The 20,621-nt window shown below is 47.6% G+C and overlaps 1 protein-coding gene across 4 annotated transcripts; it reads right to left on the reverse strand.

Annotated features, from left to right (window-relative positions):
- Positions 1–4,782: 4,782 nt before the first annotated feature.
- KCTD21 (potassium channel tetramerization domain containing 21) lies at positions 4,783–20,577 on the reverse strand. 4 transcript variants are annotated; one of them, XM_030835965.2, is made up of 2 exons: positions 20,440–20,577; positions 4,783–7,929 (listed from the first exon to the last, which is right to left on the reverse strand). In XM_030835965.2, the coding sequence occupies exons 1-2, from the start codon at positions 20,575–20,577 to the stop codon at positions 7,117–7,119; spliced, it is 951 nt and encodes a 316-aa protein (XP_030691825.2). In that variant the 3' UTR covers positions 4,783–7,116. The 4 variants fall into 4 exon arrangements, with proteins under 4 accessions (XP_030691825.2, XP_060159747.1, XP_060159748.1 ...); XM_060303764.1 differs by having other exon boundaries at positions 20,397–20,461; XM_060303765.1 differs by lacking the exon at positions 20,440–20,577 and adding an exon at positions 20,069–20,155.
- Between the last annotated feature and the right edge of the window lie 44 nt (positions 20,578–20,621).

The raw sequence follows: 20,621 nt of genomic DNA on the forward strand, positions 1-20,621 counted from the left end.
TGTTTCCTCATGGGTAAGGGTAAAGAGGTGGAGTTCAGTCATTTATTCAACAAATGTGAACTGAGGAGCTCCCCTTGGAAGCAGTATGCTGCAGGCCAGGGATATAGAGGTGTGAGAGGTGGTCCCTGCTTTAGGAGAGATCTTCCCATCCAGTTTGGAGAGCACGAAGTACAGGGCCAAGAGAAGGGAGCCAGGCACTCTCCATGTACTTCTCACTTCATCCTTATAATCACTCCACAATGTAGGGAATGCAGGTATTTTTATCCCCACTTCCTAAATGAAGTCATTGAGACAGAGAGAGATGGTGGTGCTTGCCAAAGTCACACGGCAGAGCCAGGATTTGGACTGGTCTGCCTGACTGAAAGCCAGTTCTCTTTCCTCTTCGCCTTTGATGGTCAGTTACAAGTTTCCTTCTAGGACAACATTCTCAGATTCTATGCCAAAAATAGCCAATGAATGTCACGTTCTGACAGCCCTTTTTCTTAGCCGCCAAGTAAGGAAGCCCCTTTCTTTGCTCAGGAAGGATGATGTGAGGATGCTGAGATTTGTCTAATCTGCCTCCCCTTCTAAGGAGGTGGGGAGCACCATGTTTCAGTGGAATAAACCTCATCCTCACAAAAGCTTTCGGACTTCACTCAAGGGAATATTAGTACGACATGACATCTGAGTGACTCCACTTTGCCTGGTTGTTTTAGCTCCAGAAGCACTTAATAACGTCCAGCGTTTCACACCGAAAAATACAAAAATCCCAGGACTGCTCCATCACCAAGTATTGTGTTCACAGCAAAAAAGGCTGGGAGAAGACAAGTGGGGCCAGTCCAGTGCTAGAAGCCCATGACAGCCCCATCAAGGGATTTTTTTGGTCTTGCTCACATAGCTCCAGAGTTAGGAGGATCATGCTTCCAGCCAACTCTGGCTAGAAGAGACTTCTAGCTGGTAGAGCTGAACTCTACCTTTTTGCCTTCGACCGAGGATGCTCTCTGGCCCAGCTCAGTGAAGTGATTTACCCGAGGTCACCTGGAACATTGTGGAAAAGCCTGGATCAGAGTACTGGCACTTGGAGACCTGGTTCTGTCCTTGACCTCACAACTGAGGGGAAATAATCCTGAAGGAGGATTCAGACTGGTTTCTCACCTTGACTTGGCCACTCAATTTGAATTAAGTGACATATAATTCAATTTCATAATGATCCAAGGGCCTACTATGTTCAGGCACTGTACTTACAGTGTGTTCACATGCAAGTCGTTTCATCCTCATCTATTAAAAAAAAGCCCCTCCTGTGTTGCTTCTCTCAGAGCCTTTTTGGGAGGATTAAATGAGTAAAAGAAAGCAAAGTGCTTTGTTAAACTGTAAAGTGGTGTCAACATTGAGGCTATCCTATCTCTGTGGTCCACTCCACCTGGAACAGACTTCCACCTTAGCACTGCCCATCCTATTGGAATTTGTTTACCTGTCTCTCTCCCCCACTGCACACCCTGAGGGAGGCATGTGCAGGGTTCACCTTTGCTTTCTCAGAGCCCAGCCCTGGGGTTGGTATATGTTAGGCATTCAAAAGAGTATGTGAATAAACAGACCCTGTGGTTTGAGATCTGATTCTCAGACCCCTGGAGACGCCAACCAGAAGGGCACTGAAAGACCAGAGGAGGAAGGGCTCAGTGAGAGGGTGGTGGAGGGTGAGAAGGGTATCCACTGTGGATGGACAGGGTTTGGGTCCCTGGAGAGGAGAGGTGGGATGCTTTAAGCAGTAGGAGTGCATTGGGCAAAGGTCAGGAGTTAAAAATCCATGTGGATTATGCAGGGGACACTGAGGGCATGAGCAAGCAAGACAGCAGTGAAAGATGAGGACAGAAAATAATGATGATGATGATAGTAATAATTATAGTAATGGTAGTAAGTAGAGCACTTACTATACTCCTGGCCCTATTCAAAAAGCTGAAGATGTATTCCTCATCAAACCTTTGCAACAGCCCTATGGGTTGTAGGTACTATTACCACAACTTTACAGACAAGGAAAGAGAGAGGTTAAGTAACTGGCCAGAGGTTACATAGCCGTTAAGTGGCAAAAGCCAGGATTTGATTCCAGGCAGTCTAACTCCAGATTCTGTGCTCTTAAGTAGGTTGAAGCCTGTATAGAAAGAGCCAGGAACTTTGGACTTTTTCTTGTGTTACAGGAAAAAGTTTGAGCAAGACTTTTGAGCAAGATAGAGTTTGAACAAGAGAGGACATCAAGGAGGTAAAAATGTCTTATTCCACAGGTGGCAGAGTCCCTCAAACATAGATTGAGCCCTTTCTGTGTGCTGAGCACTGGTGATACAAAGAGCCAGCCAGAGCCCTGGCCCTCAGAAGCATGCGGTTCAGTGGGGGACACGGAGGTGTGCTGGAGCACGCTCCCTCTGGCTCTCCAGAGCCCATTGTGTGCCTCTCTTCCCCGATGATCAGTGACTTCATGTTGGTGACTTGAAATTGACTACTGTGAGAGTATTTACACCATGGAAATTGGCTGATGCTACAGAGCAGTGCGTTTCCATGAGAGCTAGTTGTTGTTTAATATTTACCAGCACAACGCTGCCTGTGAACAGCTGCAGTATGCTGATAAAAGTCCACACCAGATATAGGGTGGTACAGAGCGGGCTGGGAGTAACTCTCCTTGGTGAGCCAAGGAGGCAAGGCTTATGCAGAGTGTTGAAGGATGAGCAGACGTTTGCTATGTAGACAAAGTAGTAAAGGGCAGGCGAGGTGTGGAATGGCATGGCATGGTCATTCTTTGGTTCTGTGAAATGAAACTATGGACAGGAAGGAGCTTGGCAACCTATGAGATGCCAAACAAAAGGGTGTGTTTTTAAGCAAATTCAGTACTGGATTTATAAAGTGAACTAATTGGGGTTGGGAAGGGAGAACCCATGTCACAATGCAGCAGGATCTCTAGAGGATCTGTGACTCAACTGAGCCTTTACCCAGCACCTCAGTAAAAGGGAACCTAGGCTTTTGGGAGGGACTGACATAAGAATGGGGTGGAACACTCTAGGGCTGTCCGTTAACTGGGAAATGTTGATAAAGGCTTTGAAATACTCCCCAATACGTATATTGGGGTGGGAGGGCCAGGGAACTTGGTGGAAAATAGGTCCAGGAGAGGGGGCAGTGAGGTCAGACACACCTGACTGGGCATGTACTCCCTGCCCAGAAGTCAGAGCTAAGCCGTGGCACCACAGAGCTTATTTTGTTGTCTTTGTGTCGGGTGGGGTTCTGGGTACCATGGGTTGCTCAGTGGTCCTCTGGTTTCCATAGGCCAACTTTTCTCTTCAGGGCCCCCCTTGGTCCCTGTACCCCAGACTGGGGTGAGCATGTCACCAGACTGTCTCCACAGCTCTCTGTTTGGTGCCACACTGTCCTGAAGGTTCTGAAAGAGACTGAGGTCACAGGGCTGTCTGGATAGATGGAGCTGCCAGAGCCAGGACTCCACAGGGCCTGGAAAGAAGCCTGGGCCCCTCCCTTTGATGGGCCCGTTATCAAGGTTGTTTTGCGCTGCAAGATGATCACGGGGTCTCATTTCCCTGCCAACTGCCCAACCAGCCCTGAGGCCCCTGGGATACAGGCAGACTCGGGTGGTCAGTGTGAACAGACCACAGTTCAGGAAAGGGATGGGCTGGTGCTCTGGACACAAGTGAAATTGACCTAGGCTGATCTTGGCTATGCCTCCACTTACAGTAGCCTGTCTTAGGAGTGATTTGTAAAAGAAACCTGGAAGTTTGGGGTGAACAAAGGTGCAGTTACAAAAGCGCTATGTTTTAGGCCACACAGAAGTTTACAAAGCAGAGTGACCACACCCTAGCCCGGGGGGCTGTGTAGGGCACTGAGGTGCTGGCACGGGGGGTGCCATGGCCACCTCTGCACAGGGAGCTCTGGCCCAAAGACAGAACCTAGCATCAGAAGGCTTGCCCTTTGTAAGAGGGCAAAGAGCTTTAGGAGGTGCCTGAGGTGACAGCTACTGCTGGCCTTCCAGCATGCAGGGGCCCTGTTTGGTGGCAGGGCTCACCAAGTGGTCACGCCAAGTGCCTTAGGGTTCCCTCAAGAGCACCCTCCCTGACCATCCCTCTGCATGGCTCGGGGAGGAACAGACAGCTCACAAGGTCGTGTGCCCAGAATTGCCCTTTAGTTGGGACAAAGCTCTCAGCTGTGCAAAAGGCTAAATAAACTGAGTCCGGTTGAGATCACTGACCACCACTGTGTCTCGCTCCGGGCAGCTAGGGGCTCATGACAAGAATCACATGCCTGCCTCCCAGCCGACCCTGACTCACTGGTCCTCTGGGATGGTGCCGCCTGCAGGCTCAGTATCTCTCTGTTGCACTAAGCAGGTGGCTGCACTCACCTGAGGGAGACGGGCACCGTGAGCACTCTGCATGTACTGCATGTGGCTCCCTTTGTGTGGAGGCCCTGCGTGGAGCCTCACCTGCATGGCGCCTCACCTGCACGGCTCATGGCGTTTCCAGTGCCCACGGTGCCCTCCTTAGCTCATTTTGTTACCATCCAACCTATCCTTAAAGGCCCAGCTCGACCATCCATTATGCCTTTTCTGAGAACTAAGCTTGCTTTCCCCAAGTTCCCACAGCACACTGTGTGGCCCTCTAAGCTTTTCTAGACTAAACTTATCTGTGGCTGTTCCCATCCTCAGGGACCATTCACCAGGTGCCCCAGAAGGCTTGTTAAATTGTTATATGCTCATGGTGTCTCCTGCATGACAGTCCATCATTACTCCTAAAAGAGCAAACATTTATTGAGCTCCTATGGGCCAGGCCTAGCTAGGAATTTTCACATACACAACCAAGTCACAGAACACTAGGAGGTGGGATTGTTATCTGATGAGGAAACAAATCAGGGAGGCCCAGGGACTTGTCCAAGGTTACACAGCAAGTGATGGAGCCAGAATTCAGACCCAGGTCAGCTTGATTCCAAAGCCAAGGTTTTTTCCCTTATATGTAGACACAAAATAATAACAACCATTTATCAATTATACTGTATTCTCACATAAATTATTTCATTTGATCCTCACAACAGCCCTGTGAGGTAGGTAGGGTTACGTGTTACTGTTATGCACATTTCACAGATGAAGAAACAGAGATGGCTCAGTGAGGTAAGTGACTTGCATAAAGTCACACAGCAAATTAGTGGCTTCACAGGACCTGTGCTTTCTCTAAAGTCAAGCTGCTTGAATTAAGAAGCACCGAAAAGATGGAGAAATAATTTTTATGGAAAAGAAAAAGAGACAGTGGTGATTTATAAGATTTCTTCCTTGAACTGTTCTGCTATGGTCACAGCTTCTGCTGGCTGGTCTAAATTGGGTTCTCCTGAGTGGCTTTCCTGAATACCATTGGCCTGGTGGCATGGGACAGTTATCAGATACTCCTGGGTCCCACTGTAGGGGGGAAAAGTCCTTTACTACCTAAGGGATGTGGCCTTGCCCACAGCCCAGCGTACAAGCTCCCTATTCACAGTGTGTAACTATGGGAAGCCCCTTCTTCGGACCATCCCCTGGGGGCCCCTGCCCAGTGGGGAAGATTCTGGGACTCCCAAGGCCACCCTCACGCCAGGGATGAATCATAATGTGCAGCTTTGAGACACGCACTGCTCATCACCCCCTGGGAAGTGGTGGCTCAGGGTCTCACCCCAAGGAGGTCCATGGGCTGGTTATGCCCAGAAACTACTGCAGGAGAAGCCCACATCCTTCAGAGCAGTGTTTTAAGGGCTGGACGCTTACTCCAAGGGCAATGTTATGGTTCAGGTCACTCCCAGGCTCCTTGTTACACATTGCCAAGACCCTGGTCTCCTTCCTCTGGGGCAGCAATCTTCAAACTCAACAGAAGATGGTCAAAAGCCATGAACAGTCATGTCTGGTGAGGAGGGAGGGTCACAAATGAAGCGAAGCCACGACAAAATGGGGATGACTTACAGGGAATGAAAGGGGCTTGGTTCTGAAGACAAATCCCAAGGGGAATCCTAATATCGAGTAATAATATTTTCAAAATAGGTATCTGGCCTCTCAAAGTGACTATTCTGAAAGAGAAAATACACATTTGGGTGAGAAGGAAGGTCTACCAGGACCAGAAAATGGTTGTGGAAGGACAGGTTTCGGCTCAATGTAAGGAAGGACTTTCTAACAGCCAACTACGGCAGGGGCTGGCCTTGGGGATGATGAGCTTCCTGTCACTGAGGGTATGCAAGCAGGGATAGTTGATCTCCTGAAGGTACTGGGGAGAAGCCCTCAGCCGCAAAGGTGCTGGGGTGTTCTGGGGGTGCGGGAGGACTGAGCGACTGTTGAATCATTTTCCAACCCTGAGAGTCCATAATATGTTTTAAATGATCTATTTCAATGAGACTTCAACTTCTTGGGGAAAGGTTTACAAAAGTCAGGTATCAGGCCACATTACGAAGCGCCTTTCGTTGCACTGGCTCCAGATACTTTCAAATCTTCGCAGGGACAGCAGCTTACTTCTGAAGCCGGAAATCCCCAAAGGCCTAGATCTGGCCCAGTCAAGAGGGATATCCCCATCTCCTGAACGCTGCCTGGAGGCTAATTCCTCCAGGCCATGCCAGGCTCAAATCCCACCCTCACTACCCACTTCATTTCCAAGCCAGCCAAGCAAGTCCAAGGTTCTGGCCACATCCCAGGGACGGAGGGGCAGGCAGGATGGGAATCTCTGGGTACTTCATGTCCTGGGAAACTAGAGGGAGCCTCTTGTTCTCACCCCATCCCCTCCACCAGAGGCTCTGTTTACAGATGGCTAAGTGAGGCACTGCCTAATGGTACAGAGAGAGCTGGACCCAAGAAAAAACTGCTTTCCTTTGTCTAGCCAAAAAGTCCTCCTGTGGCCTCTTTTAGGACATGTCGGCAGACTCTTCACTTAGAGCAAACTGCCCACCCCCAGCTCAAAGTAGCAAGGAAAAACGTGGCTGTGTCAAGAGGACACATGGATTCCTACAGGTGGACTGCATCACGGGGGAAATCAAGTCCTGCTACACGATTAATACAGGTTAGTACAGTGGCCTGCCTCACACCGCTGGCGAGACACTCTCCAAGATCATGGCTTTAGGAAGCCCCCCTCCAATGTTGCTGGGGTCCTTTTACCTGTACCGTATTAATCGAATAATCTTATTGTTCATAAAATCCACAGCGTGTGGGTGAGAAGAATCGATGCAGAAGCCGTCACTCAGCGCGATTTTCAGCACCTCCTCCATGAAGACCTGGAAGCTGTTGATCTGCTTGTTGGCTGGCACCACCCAGAGCCTCTTGAGGTTCTGCTTGGTGTACTCCTCCTCAGGCAGGCCCTCCACATTGGCCACCCAGTCCAGAGTCAGGTGGTTGGGGTCTTGCAAATGGCTGGTGATGGAGGACAGGTTGCCATTGGAGCAGTAGAAGAGCTTGGAGCCGAGGAGCTTGAGGAAGAGGCAGGAGGTGCTGAAGATGTTGGCGTTGAAGACCTCCATGCTGGAAGAGGACAGGCTGTAGATCTGGGGTGCCTCGCGCACAGTGAAGTGGACCGTCTGCACACGCTGGTTCAGCGTGATGTTGAGCATGGCATTCTTCTCGGCCTTGGACAGCTCCACCTCCTTCTCCTGCAGGGCCTCAATCAGGGGCTGCACCTGGTAGAAGTCAGCCTCCCTGCGGAGCAGGCCCATCTCCTGGAAGTCCTCGGGCAAGTCCAGGTGGGAGGTTCGCAGGAAGTTGAGGATGTAGCGGAACACTTTGCCGTCACGGTCAATGAAGCAGTGGCCCTGGCTGTCCCTCTTGGTGGGCATCTTCCCGCTGAACATGGCGCCCAGCATGGAGTCAGGGAAGCTGGTCAAGGTTGCCAGTGAGGTTGTATAGAGCTTCCCCCCGACATTCAGTGTGATGGGGTCCGACATGGCAGGAGGCTGGGGTGCTGGGAAGTAGTCCTACAGAGAGAGGTAAGTAAGAAATGACCATTACCCAACTATATCTGATATCTTAGTTTGTTGGGGCTGGTATAACAGAATACTATAGACTGGGTGGCTTAAGTAACAAACATTTATTTCTCACAGTTCTGGAGGCTGGGAAGTTGAGGATCAAGGTAGGGACAGATCTGATGTCTGATGAGGGATGTCTTCTCGCTGTGTCCTAATATGGCAGAAGGGGTAAGAGAGCTCTCTGGAATCTCTTTTATAAGGGCAATAATCTTGTTCATGAGGGATCCACCCTCATGACCTAATCTTCCAAAGGCCCCACCTCCTTACGCCATCACATTGGAGGTTGGGATTTCAACGTATAATTTTGGGGGACACAATCATTCGGTCCATAACATCTGGGTAGTCACAGTTCTCAATTTCTTATTGTAGGTCCCTTGGAGTTGAAACGAATTAATACTTGATGAACAAATGGATGGGTAATAATTGCCACACCGTCTAAAGCATATTAGGTTCACTAGAGAGTTTAAAAAAAAAAAAAAACAAAGAAATGAAAAGATAAAACAAAGCCTGGGTTCCACCCTCCAGAGATTGTTTTAATTGGCCTGGAATGTGGCCTCAGCATTGGTTTTTTTTTGTTTTTTTTTTTTTTTTTGGTACGCTGGCCTCTCACTGTTGTGGCCTCTCCCGTTGCGGAGCACAGGCTCCGGACGCACAGGCTCAGCGGCCATGGCTCATGGGCCCAGCCGCTCCGCGGCACGTGGGATCTTCCCGGACCGGGGCACGAACCCGTGTTCCCTGCATCGGCAGGTGGACTCTCAACCACTGCACCACCAGGGAAGCCCAGCATTGGTTTTTTTTAAAAGCTGATTCTAAATGTTCAGTTAGGACAGAGAACCACTGGTCTAAGGAAAGAAAGATAATATGCCTGGACTGAATGCTATGCTAGCTGCTCCTACGTACATTTGCTTACATACTATCCTTTGACATAGACAATATCATCAATCATCCCCACTGTGCAGATAGGGAAACTGTGTCAGGATTCATTCACCGGTCATTCAGACCGGTGAAGGGTCCTGCCAGGATTCAAGCCCAGGTTCCTTTATATGAGAGAGAAAAATGTATTCATGCTTATTAGCCAAAGACTGGTCCACTGTAGGTACTTAACAGATGTTCTGAGATTTAGGACTTCAAGCCCCGTGCTCCTGCTGCTGTACCGATGTTGCCTTCTTATTTAATTATTTTTTCCATCTAAAAGAATTCACAACGAATGGCTGTGATCAGTACCACTTCCGTCTATCTACCAGGCCCACAATGGGTCACTCAACCCTCTGGACACTCCTTTCTGGATTCTCATCCTCCCATGACAACTTGCCTTGCCATGAAGATGCTCTTGGCTCCTGATGGCCTGCCCTTTTCTACCATGATGGCACTCCAGCCTCCTCTGAAACTTGCTTTGAGGTCAGCGCAAATGTGGGACTCTGCAACCAAGCACCCTTCCTGAAGGCTCTTTACCCACTCCACTCCTTAACAACCCTCCCCCACTATTCCCCCACTGATCTCACAGCCTCTAGTGTCTAGGGCTGGTGTCTCCTTCAACCTGAAGTCTTGGATTCTAACTTTTCTTTAAGGTTCTAGAAATCAGGGGATGTACCTTTTTGGCTTCCAACACGATACTTTCCCAGGAGCCAGCCTGTGCAATGAATTCAGCAATCTTCCTCTAATGTTAGGTGTGGAGGGCACAGGGAGGAATCAGCCCCACTGCTGCCCTTGAGAAGAGCCCAGGCTGGCAGAGGAGACCACAGCAAGAGACAGTGAGGGTGCAGTAACAAGAGAAATGTACCAATTACAGCACAGGGAATATCGCTAATATTTTATAGTAACTTTAAATGGTGTATAATCTATAAAAATTTTGAATTTCTATGCTGTAAACCTGAAACTAATATTGTAAATCAACTCTACCTCAACAATGAAAGAAAGAAAGAAAAAAAGAGAAGGAAGGGAGGAAGGGAGGGAGGAAGGGAGGGAGGAAGGAAGGGAGGAAGGGAGGGAGGAAGGAAGGAAGGAAGGAAGGAAGGAAGGAAGGAAGGAAGATGTACCAAGAGATGTGGGAGTAGGTCTGGAATTAATTCTGGCATGTTTACTGTCCAGATGGGAAAACAGAGGTCCAAGGGGGGGACTTCCCGAAAGTCACCCAGCAGGGGTGGCAAGCGGGCCAGGGCAGTTCTCACCCCACCCCTGCCTTCTGAGGAGGCCGACTGCACTGAGACCCCCTTACTTCAGAGGGTGGAGGCCATGCTGGGTGTGGAAGATGCTCGGCTGTCCCACCCAACTCTCTGTGGGGAGGGCCCTTTGCAATTCTTTCCCTGTGTAATGGGGCACTTTGATATCACAGAGAGACATTAACCATCTGCAGTGTCTGAAGGGAAACAAGCCCATGATGAAGTTACAAAATCATCAGCAGAAGCCTGGAGCAGATGGGCTGTGAGACAGTGTTGGAGGGGGTGTCCAACAGAGAGGGAGTGGGGGAGGGCTCCGAGGAAGCAGGGGTGGCTGTGCTGAGACCTGCAGCTGAGGTGGATGCTTGGCCTGGGGCCTGAGTCTGGCCAATTTTGTCTCCAGGGGGTCCAGGCAGGAGCCGGACCTAGTTTCCAGTCTCTTTTCCTGTTTGATTTAAGGCCCAGGCTCTGTGAAGTGGCTCAGCTCCATGGAAAGAGCAGGCTTAGGCTGGGCTGTCTTTCCTGACAGTTCCATGGGCTGCAGACCCCGTATCTCCGAAGCACATTAGTTCTGAAGAGCTCAAAGCACAGGGGTAGGGACGACAATGAGGAGCCACAGGGCGTACCTGGGGGCCCTCGGACGGGCACCCAGACTCCTATTTTTCTGCTTGCAAAAGCAGCAGAGCACCTGCCTTCCTGCCCCTGAGCCCTGCAGTGAGGCTCCTGATCATTTGTCCAGGGCAGCACCAGGAGCTGCTGCCAGTCAGGGCGGAGGCTGGTTAGAAGGCAGGTCTCCTGACCCCAGACGAGGGTGCGCCCTGTGATATTCTCCCCAGACCCAGGAGTCAGAGAACGCAGCCCTTCAAGCCCCTGTTTCCTAGTCACAGTGCCACGGTGTCCACCATGGCAAATCCACAGGCTCTGTTTGAGAGCCACAGTGACACAGGGGCGTAGGAACTGACACCTGGCGGGGCTGAAGAAGCTTCATGAATGTGGCAGGCGGGTTTGGCCACGGAGCTCCAGCCCCCCTGTGTACCCAGCTGCCTCTTGGACACCTCCACCTGAATTTTCTATGGGTACCAGAAGCCTCGCACAGAACTCCTCTTCCCCAGAACCTGCTGTTGACTCTTCTTAGCCGCCCGTCTGCCTGAGCCTGGGAGGCAGCCCTGACTGCGCATCCTGACATTTTTCTCAACTGTCCCCTTGTACCTGTCCCTATGGCAACTCCTGGAGCTCAGGCCTCATCCCCGCTCCCCCAACATCCTCACTTGGCTCCCTTCCGCCTTTCTGTCCACTTTCCATTTTAGTTTGCAGGCCGATCTTCCTGACATAGTACTGCCTGCTCTAACCACCCAGCTCATCCAATCTTACCTCTGATCCTGCCTCTCCCCACACTCTATGCTCCAGGACTCCTGACACCTCCGCATCCGCCCTCACCTGCCCTGCCTTTGCTCTCCTCGTACCACCCTTCTTCACTTTCTCCACCATCTCCGCAGTCAACCTGTAAGGCCCAGCCTATGAGTCACTGCCTCGATAAGGCAGTCCCCAGATCTCCACCTTCCCAGCTCTCCTCTTGGGGTTTCTGGTCCCTTGCACAGCCCACCATTCCATCATGTAATGATCTGCTTTGCATATGGCCCTCCTCCCTGGCTTTCTCAAGATGAAGATCACTGGATATCCATATGCAAAAAGAGAACCTCAACTCATATCTTGTAACATATATGAAAATTAACTCAAAATGGATCACAGACCTAAATGTAAAATCTTTTTAAAACTATAAGACTTCTAGGAGAAAATCTGACTTTATGTTAGCAAAGATTTCTTGGATAGGACCTAAGAGGCACAAATCACAGAAAATTTAATAAACTAGACTTCATCCAAATGAAAAACTTCTCCTCTTCGAAAGACACTGTTAAAAAAAATGAAAATGAGGGCTTCCCTGGTGGCGCAGTGGTTGAGAATCTGCCTGCCAATTCAGGGGACATGGGTTCAAGCCCTGGTCCGGGAAGATCCCACATACCGCGGAGCAACTAAGCCCATGCACCACAACTACTGAGCCTGCGCTCTAGAGCCCGTGCTCCGCAACAAGAGAAGCCACCGCGATGAGACACCCACGCAACGCAACGAAGAGGAGCCCCCACTCGCCGCGCGCAGCAATGAAGACCCAACACAGCCAAAAATAAATAAATAAAATAAATTTAAAAAAATTATATAAAAAAATGAAAATGAGACACAAACTGCAAGAAAATATTTGCAAAACACCTATCTGATACATGATTGTTAACCAGAATATATAAAGAACTCTCAAAACTCAGTAAGAAAATAAACAACCCAACTAAAAAGTGGGCAAAAGATCTAAACAAGCACCTTCACTGAGAAGATATATAGATGACAAATAATCACATGAAAAGATGCTTGGTATCCTTAGTCATTAGGGACATGAAAATTAAAACCACAGTATACCTATTTCAATGGCTCAAATGAAAAATGTGACAATACCAAATGCTGATAAGTGCATAGAGCAATGGAAATTCTTACACATTGCCAGTGAGAATGCAAAATGGTGCAACCACAGTAGAAAACAGTTTTTGGCATCCAGTTACCATATGACCCATCAATCCTACTCCTAGATACTTATCCCAGAGAAATGAAGACACATGTCCGTGCAAAAACCCATGTGTGAGTGATTATAGCAGCTTTCTTTGGAATTGCCCAATCCCAGAAACTAAAATGTAAATGATAAACAAATTGTGGTACATCCATACAATGGAATATGACTCAGCAATATAAAGGCACTAGCTACTGACACACACCACAACACAGAAGAATCTCAAAAGCATTCTATTAAGTGAAAGCAGCCCGCCTCAAAAGGTTACATGGCATATGATTTTATTTATACAACATTCTGGAAAAGACAAAACTAGAGAGACAGAAATCAGATCAGTGACTGGAGAGGCGAGGGGTAAGACCGGCTACAAACAGGCATGAAGGAATATTTTGGATGGAAATATTCTATATCTTGATGTGCTGGTAGACAAATGACTGTATAAAGATTATAAAAATTCATATAACTGTATACCTAAAAAGGGTGACTTTTACTGCACATAAATTATGCCTTCATAAACTGGGAAAAAAATCAAGACTGACTGTGTCACGGACAATACAATACACTGGGTTATGATCAGTTTTACATATATAGTGTTGTGAAACTTTTGTTCCCTTTGTGTGTGTGTGAGAGAGACAGAGAAAGGAAGAGGAACTGGATTGTGATATAGAGTGTACCTTCATACTGTGGGTTGTGATGAAAATTGTTTGTGAAAACCACTGCCTAGTTTGTGATCTCTGTGAGAGCAGTGTCCCTGCATATTCACTGCCTAGCACACAGTAGGTGCGGGGGGGACTCTGGGGCAGGGGCTGAGAGAGGAAGGAATGAACATGCACTGAGCATTCCACTACACCCGAGGCCTTTACACCCATCAGCCCTTTTAATTCATATAGCAATCCTACAAAACAGGCATCATTCTGTTTGGCAGACAGGAAACAGAGACTCAGATCAGACTGAGGACTTGCCCAGGACACACAGCCAGCCAGTGGAAAGCTCAGTCCCTTCCCACTGCACAGGTTGCTGAGAGTTGTAATAGCAACAAAAGGCTGTTTAATAGCTTCAGCAAGTGTGAGAATCCCTTAAGTAGCCTTTTAAAATACTGCTATGCGGCTTGCTTGACAAGATACTAGCTACCACCTGCTGAGCACACCACCTGCTTTTATAATGCTTCGCCTAACACATGGTAGCATTTTATTTATTTTTAATAAAAATATATAGAAAAGTACAGAGGATGATACTCTTGTGCTGATTCTGTACATGCATTACCTCATTTGATGTCTTTACAAGCACCCTGTGAGATAGATTCTATTATCTCTATTTTACAGATAAGGAAACTGAGGCTCAGAAAGGTTAAGAGACTGCTCAAGGTTACAGAGCTAGTCACTGGAGGAGCTGCGATCTGAATCCAGGTCAGTGGATCCAACACCTCTGATAGTTTCCCTTCCCACCTTGAGGTCCCAGCGTGAGTGGGAGATGCATACTCCCTTATTCTCTGTCCAGATCAGGCTGGGGTAGGTCTTTCGGCAGCTCGTTCATGGCTGGCCTGGGACTCTGCCCACTCACATCTGAGGATATGGGGACAGGATCCTGGATGGCCTGGAGCCCCTCCACAGCTGACACACCACAAGTCCACTAGAGGTCTATACCCTTCTATTTTAATACCAACTCATGATGCCTAATGACAAAGCAGCAAAACACAAAAAGCCAGGTTTTTAAAAGCCAGATTAGAAAAGATGAATGAGAATGCAAACTGAACCAGGAAGTAGGAGATAAAAGAAACCCTACCACTGTGTCTGAACAAATAATTTTTCTTAAGCAAGAGACTTTCCAAGTCTGCCTCTCTACTTGAAAAGAACCAAGAAAAAGATCAGCCTATTTCCGTCTCTGAGAAAACCAGGAAATTATGCCATGCGGATCCTCAGACCATCTGACTGGGCAGGGAAGGCCAGGGGGCCTGGGAACTTCGGAGTTGGCTGGAAATTCTCTCCTCCCTGAAATGGGTCTGTGGCCAAAACGAGGGGTGGTGAATCTTAAGGCCCAGCCTGGTACCATGTGAAGGGCCAATCCCAGTCTGGGGCCTGAAAAATCACCCAGTTGCAACCTCTAATTGTAACAAAGGAAATATAATGCTTTGAGAGTAGGTGTCCCATAAGAAAGGGCAGTCAAGACGTTGCTCTAGAGAGTCTTACTTTAAAACTATGTCTCCATTCCTGCAGGCCTCACGAGGGACACAGCTATTGCCCGGTGAGGACTTATTGGGTACCCTACCTGTGCTAGGTGTGTTATACACATTAACTCATTTAATCCTCGTAACATTCCTTTGAGGAAAGTATTATCTTACTTAACAAATGAGAACCTGAGGCCCTAAGAGGTAGGTAACTTGCCCAAAGAAAGCACTGGCAGAGTCAGGATTCAAGCCCAGGCCTGTCTGACTGCCATGCTCTGAATGACTTCCTTGGGAATTCAGCAGCCAAACCCCTTGGAGAGGTTCGTCACTTGTCCCCTCCTACCTCTTACCAGGTGCTCTCAAACCTGCCCCTCAATTTGATTCTGACCTACATGAGACCAGTGCACAGAGAATCAACATTTCCTGAGCACTGAGGACATGCCCCGAGCTACGTGAGTCATTTTCCTGTAGATTATCTCATTAAAACACCACACTGAGGCTGTGAGGTAGGTACGATTATCATCCCAATTTTCTGGATTATAAAACTGAAGCACAGAATGGTGAAGACAACTGCTTAAGATCACACAGCTAGAGGTAGGAGAGCTAGAATTCCAAGTGAGGTCTCTCTTCAAACCTGTGCCCCCTTCAGAAACAAAGCTATGACATTTTATTAAGAAGCATAAACAGGATTTGAATAAAGACAGAACTGTGATGATTCTGAGAGGGAATATCTTAAAGTTGTTCTTCTAAAATTAATTACAGTTGTTATGCTATCCTAGTCCAACTCCCAAAAGTATTTTTTCAAAAGGTTAAAAAAAAAGATTAAAATCTTATTTTGGAAAAATTGGTGAGTGATAACCTGAAAGAATATTTGAAAAAGCATAATATATCTTAGTTTTATGTAGGAAATCAGACTATAAGGCAATGAACTATGGTATTAAGACAATGAAAAGGGGAAGGAATTTTGTAATAAATGTGTTGAAAAGACTGATTAGTAATTTAAAAAAATAAATATATATTGATCCTTACAACAACTCTGGGATGCAGGCAGGACAGATCACATTATCTTTATTTCATAAACCAAGGAAGATGAGTCCCTGGCCCAGGGCTTTGTGTCCATTCTTGACCTCTGAGTCACAGCCTCTGGGAGGTTCCAGGTTTGGACACTACTCAGAGGACCAGTCCTTTGGAGGCAGCCTGGGATCTTCTCTAACCCGGGTCCCTGAGCAAGAGACTGAACCCAGACACATAGGTCCTAGCCAACAGCCCATACACTCACAGAGCCTTAGCACAGGCAAGGGCTCTTTCTGTGTAATTCCCTACAATACTGCTCACTGAGCTTCCATAATGAAGCTATTTTACATGCAATCTACTCCTTTTACACAGTGAGGACCAATTGTTTTAACAATGAATCTACAAGGCATTGATAATTATCTATCTATTTATCCATCCATCCATCTATCATTTCTTAGCTCTGCTCAAGAGCCTAGCAACGATACCCGAGTAGCAATGAGCACACCTGACCCCAGATCTTGTTTTTTAAACGTTGTCTCCTACAAAACGAAACCAGGGCTTCCTGGAGGAACTGATGATTCCAGTACTTCCAGCACTTTGACAGGAAAAGTTTAAGGTGAGCCTGGAACATCTCTTTCCAGACAGCAAAGAAGAAATCAAAGATTACTGAGGTGAAGTCAAAAGAATGCAGATCTGCAGATTTTAAACGTTCTCATCACAAGAAAAAAAAATTTTGTAACTATGTGTGGTGACCATTTTGCAATATATACACATATCAAATCATGTTTACACCTAAAATGAATACAATGTTATATGTCAATTATATCTCCTCCCCCAAAACAAAACCAAAACCAAAACACAGGAGCAGACCTGAAGGGACTCTCATTGGCCAAATTTGGGATAATTTGAACACCAAAAAGATTAATGATGATAATAGGTTATAACACATTGAGTTAAAAAAAATAATCATGAGTCTATGTTACTCCAAAAAGAAAAAAGAGAGGGACAGGAGAGGGAATGAGAAAGACACACACACACACACACACACACACACACAGAAAAAGTTATTCTGTAACAAAGAATACCAGCTAATAAGTATACAAAGAATGACATAATTAGCAAATTACCATTTTGCAACCCTCAATGTTGCTATTCTGGCAAGGATCAACAGATGTGGAGTGAAAGGTTATCCTGGACACAATTTCGGCAGTTTCAAAGAATCACTCTACAGACTACTTGTTCGTTACAAGAGGAAAAAACTTACCCTTTTATAGAGAGATCAGGCTGTTACCTTATCCAATAATCAAACAGCATTCATGGATAGTAGGGCTCTGGTATCATATGCCTCCTAATGTGATTCAGTAAGTACACAACATTGCCAGAAAAAACAAAAACAAAAAACCAAACTGAACCCAATTATTTATAAAATAAGTTTAAACAGGTAGAGGGGCTCTATCTAGATTAAATGAGTTGCTTAAAGAGATATAATTAAATGCAATGAATGAATCTTGACTATATCTGATTAAAAAAATATATGAGATTTTTTTGGCAGTTGGAGAAATTTGAATCTCAACTGTTTATTAGACAATATTGAGTTCTTGCTAATTTTCTTAGGTATGATACTGGTGTTATGGTTATGTTGCAACATGTTATAATTAGGAGATACACGCTGAAGAATTTAGGGGCCAAGTGTGGAGATGCCTATAACTTTTCAATAGCTTAGCAAAAATTGTGCGTGTGTAAAAGCGAAACTGGCAATGTGAATCGGTGCATCTAGGTGAAAGGCTATTCTTTAAACTTGTCTGTAGGCTTGAAAATTCTAAAAATATTTTTATTTTGAAGGAAGGGGCAAGAAAAGAACACTTGCCTCCTGGGACTGTAGATGTAAAGTTCCAGTCAGTGTGCCCGGCCCCAGTAAATAGCCAGATTCCATGAATATTAGATGTTGTTACTACTACTAAGAAGCATTAACATCTCATGATCTTCTCCTGACGTCTCAGCGCTCTGGAGGAAGCCAACCAGGGCTTAGCTAAAGTAGCCCGCAGTCGGTGGAGGGGTTAGAATTTAAATCCGAGTGGTCTTTCTACATAGACTAAACCCCCCACAGAAACCACAACACTAAGCCTGCCTGTCTCCATGCTGAGATCCAGGCTGGGAGAAGATGGCTGTTTAGGACTTGTTTCCCCTGCTTTCTCCTGAACCCAGAGTCTCTGCTACTACAGCAGAAAAGAAACTCGTGTCATGGCTTACCAAGAATGTTAACAAAGAGGGGCCACTTCTGGCCCTCAAAGATGTGGATGGGTAGAAAGAACTGTAGGGGCTTTGGGGGGAGAGGAAAGTGCATGGGCTTTGGCATCACCTGGGCCTACGTTTGAATCAGGCTCTGCCCCTTTATTAGCTGTGTGGCCCTAGACCAATTCTTGGGCATATGATGGTGATCATAACAACAACAATAGCAGTAATAAAAATGGCTGACATTTACTGAGCAGTTACTATTGTGCTATGCACTTTATGCATGTTAATCTCATAGATAAAGGTGCTTATTATTATCCCTACTTTATAGACCATGCCAGGCCCTCTCCTATCTCTGCAGTTTGGCATCTGCTATCCCTCTGCCTGCACTGCAAAGAAAATGCCAGTCATCTGCCAGGCCCCTCAGCTGCAATTCATTCTTCCCTTCTTTGCATCTCCAGAGCATTTTATTCTCACTCCTTACCAAGGCCCACTTTCCTTAAGTAAATGGGTGCCTGGTCACCCTGTTAGGACAGGGATCTCCCCTCTCTGTACCCCAAGAAGTAGGCAGGCAGGGGAAGGGGGACAACTCCTCCCATTTAGTCAGATCCATTTTCCTAGTCCCAGACTCTCATCTACCAATAGGGAGGTTTACCAATCTCTCCTGAATTTTTAAAACTTTTTATTTTGAAATAGTCTCTTGAATTTTTAATTTGGAATCTGAGGCACAGGGCAAGGCCCAGGTAATTACGTGGAAGTAAATATAGTGTGTAGGGGATGGACAGAGCATAGTTGGCTAAATTTCAAGGATGACAACACTTCAAGTGAGTAACGTGTCTCCCAATAAACTGGAGCCGTCTTCCCCACCTTACACAGCCCACCAGATACAGACTCTGGCACACAGCCCACCAGATAAAGACTCTGGCTCACAGCCCTGGGTACTGTCTGGGGGCACCACCCTTCCTGGCCTCCCCCAACACCCAAGAGCTGTATCTTTAGCCCTGTTTTGCCCAGTTCATATCTCTAAGACGCTCACAGCCTGCTCCATTATGCCCACACCACAGAGAGAAAAGGTGCTTCCCAGACTCAGGTGACACACATGGACCCCTAAAGGAGTTGGCCAACTGGGAAAAGTGGGCTGGAGAAGGGAAGCCACCTGACCTGGTTTGCACAGCAAAGTATTCTTTCATCTGGTGCAGACTTCCAATAACTATCACCATCCCCCACCCTCTTCCAGAATTTTCCTTCATCCTCTTGGCTCACCCTCAGGCTTCACCTTGTGGTTTTCCTCAGGCCCAAGCACCTCATTTTGACCACTCTTCCTTATGGTCTTCCTGTTCCTCCCAAAAAGGATAATTTATAAACAAATGGCTTTCAAACCCATCGCCTCATTTCATCCTAACAATAAGCATAGGAGGGTTGCCTTAGGTTGGCACTGAGAAGGGTTGAGGAAGATGGTCCTGTCACACAACCTGTTAAGGGCAGCACATGGACACTTTCGTCTGTTCCCTGCCATTCACTACAGATTAAACCTCTACCTCCGTGCAGTGCAGGGAAAAAAAGCGGGCTCTTTGGAGTAAGGAATCCTGGGTGGCTTTAGGCAAGTCACTTTACTTCTCTGAGCCTCTGGTTCCTCAACTGTAAAGAGATATGGTGCCGTCTTCACAGGGTGTGAATTGAATGAACCCATATATGTGACGCAGAGTTCATGGGATGGGCTCTTTACTTCTAGTCACAAGGAAAGAAAGGTGTTCTGTGCATCCACAGGCATTTACCCATTCGGGCAACCTCTTACCCAAACCATATCAGCGCTGCTGACACTGGGCTTTCCAGGGCCGAGAGGGATACTTTGCGTCTTTGCGTCTCCACCCCTCCCTCCCCAATGCTTTTCGGCCCGTTCCACCCAATCCATACCAGGCTTGCCTCATTGGCTTTCTCAGCATCCACTCTGCAGCCCCTTCTCCGATCTCACGCGTGTTCTCCTTATCTAGAGACCCCGCCCCTCCATGCCCCACCCACCAGACTCCTCCCCCAGTCTCGGCCCTTATTATCCGGGCTTTTCTTACTATCACCAGCCATCCAGGCTCCTTCCACCCGCTCCGCCCCTTCTTCTCCGTAAACGTCCCCTCCCCCCAAGCCACGGGCGTTGCTATCCCCATTGCACAGATGAGAATGGCGAGGCTAGGGTAGGCTAGATGACCTCTCGGGGTAGGACAGGTGCCCAAGTGGGCCGTTCCCTCACCAGCAGTCCCTGCGCCCCGTGCCCCCGGCCGCGCCGCACCCACCTCCTGCCCTCGCTCGGCAACCTCCCCTCCGCGGGCGGCCAGCGCAGCTTTGCGAGGGGGGCGGAGGGCCGGAGCCCAGCCTAGGGGCGTGGCGGCCCGGGACCCGCGCGCTGCGCTCGGGAACTTGTAGTCCTCCATGGGCTCTTTGCAGCTCGGCGCGTCGACTTCGAACTCCATCTCCC

This window comes from Globicephala melas, chromosome 8 (assembly GCF_963455315.2).
Source record: "Globicephala melas chromosome 8, mGloMel1.2, whole genome shotgun sequence".
Classification (NCBI taxonomy): Eukaryota; Metazoa; Chordata; class Mammalia; order Artiodactyla; family Delphinidae; genus Globicephala; species Globicephala melas.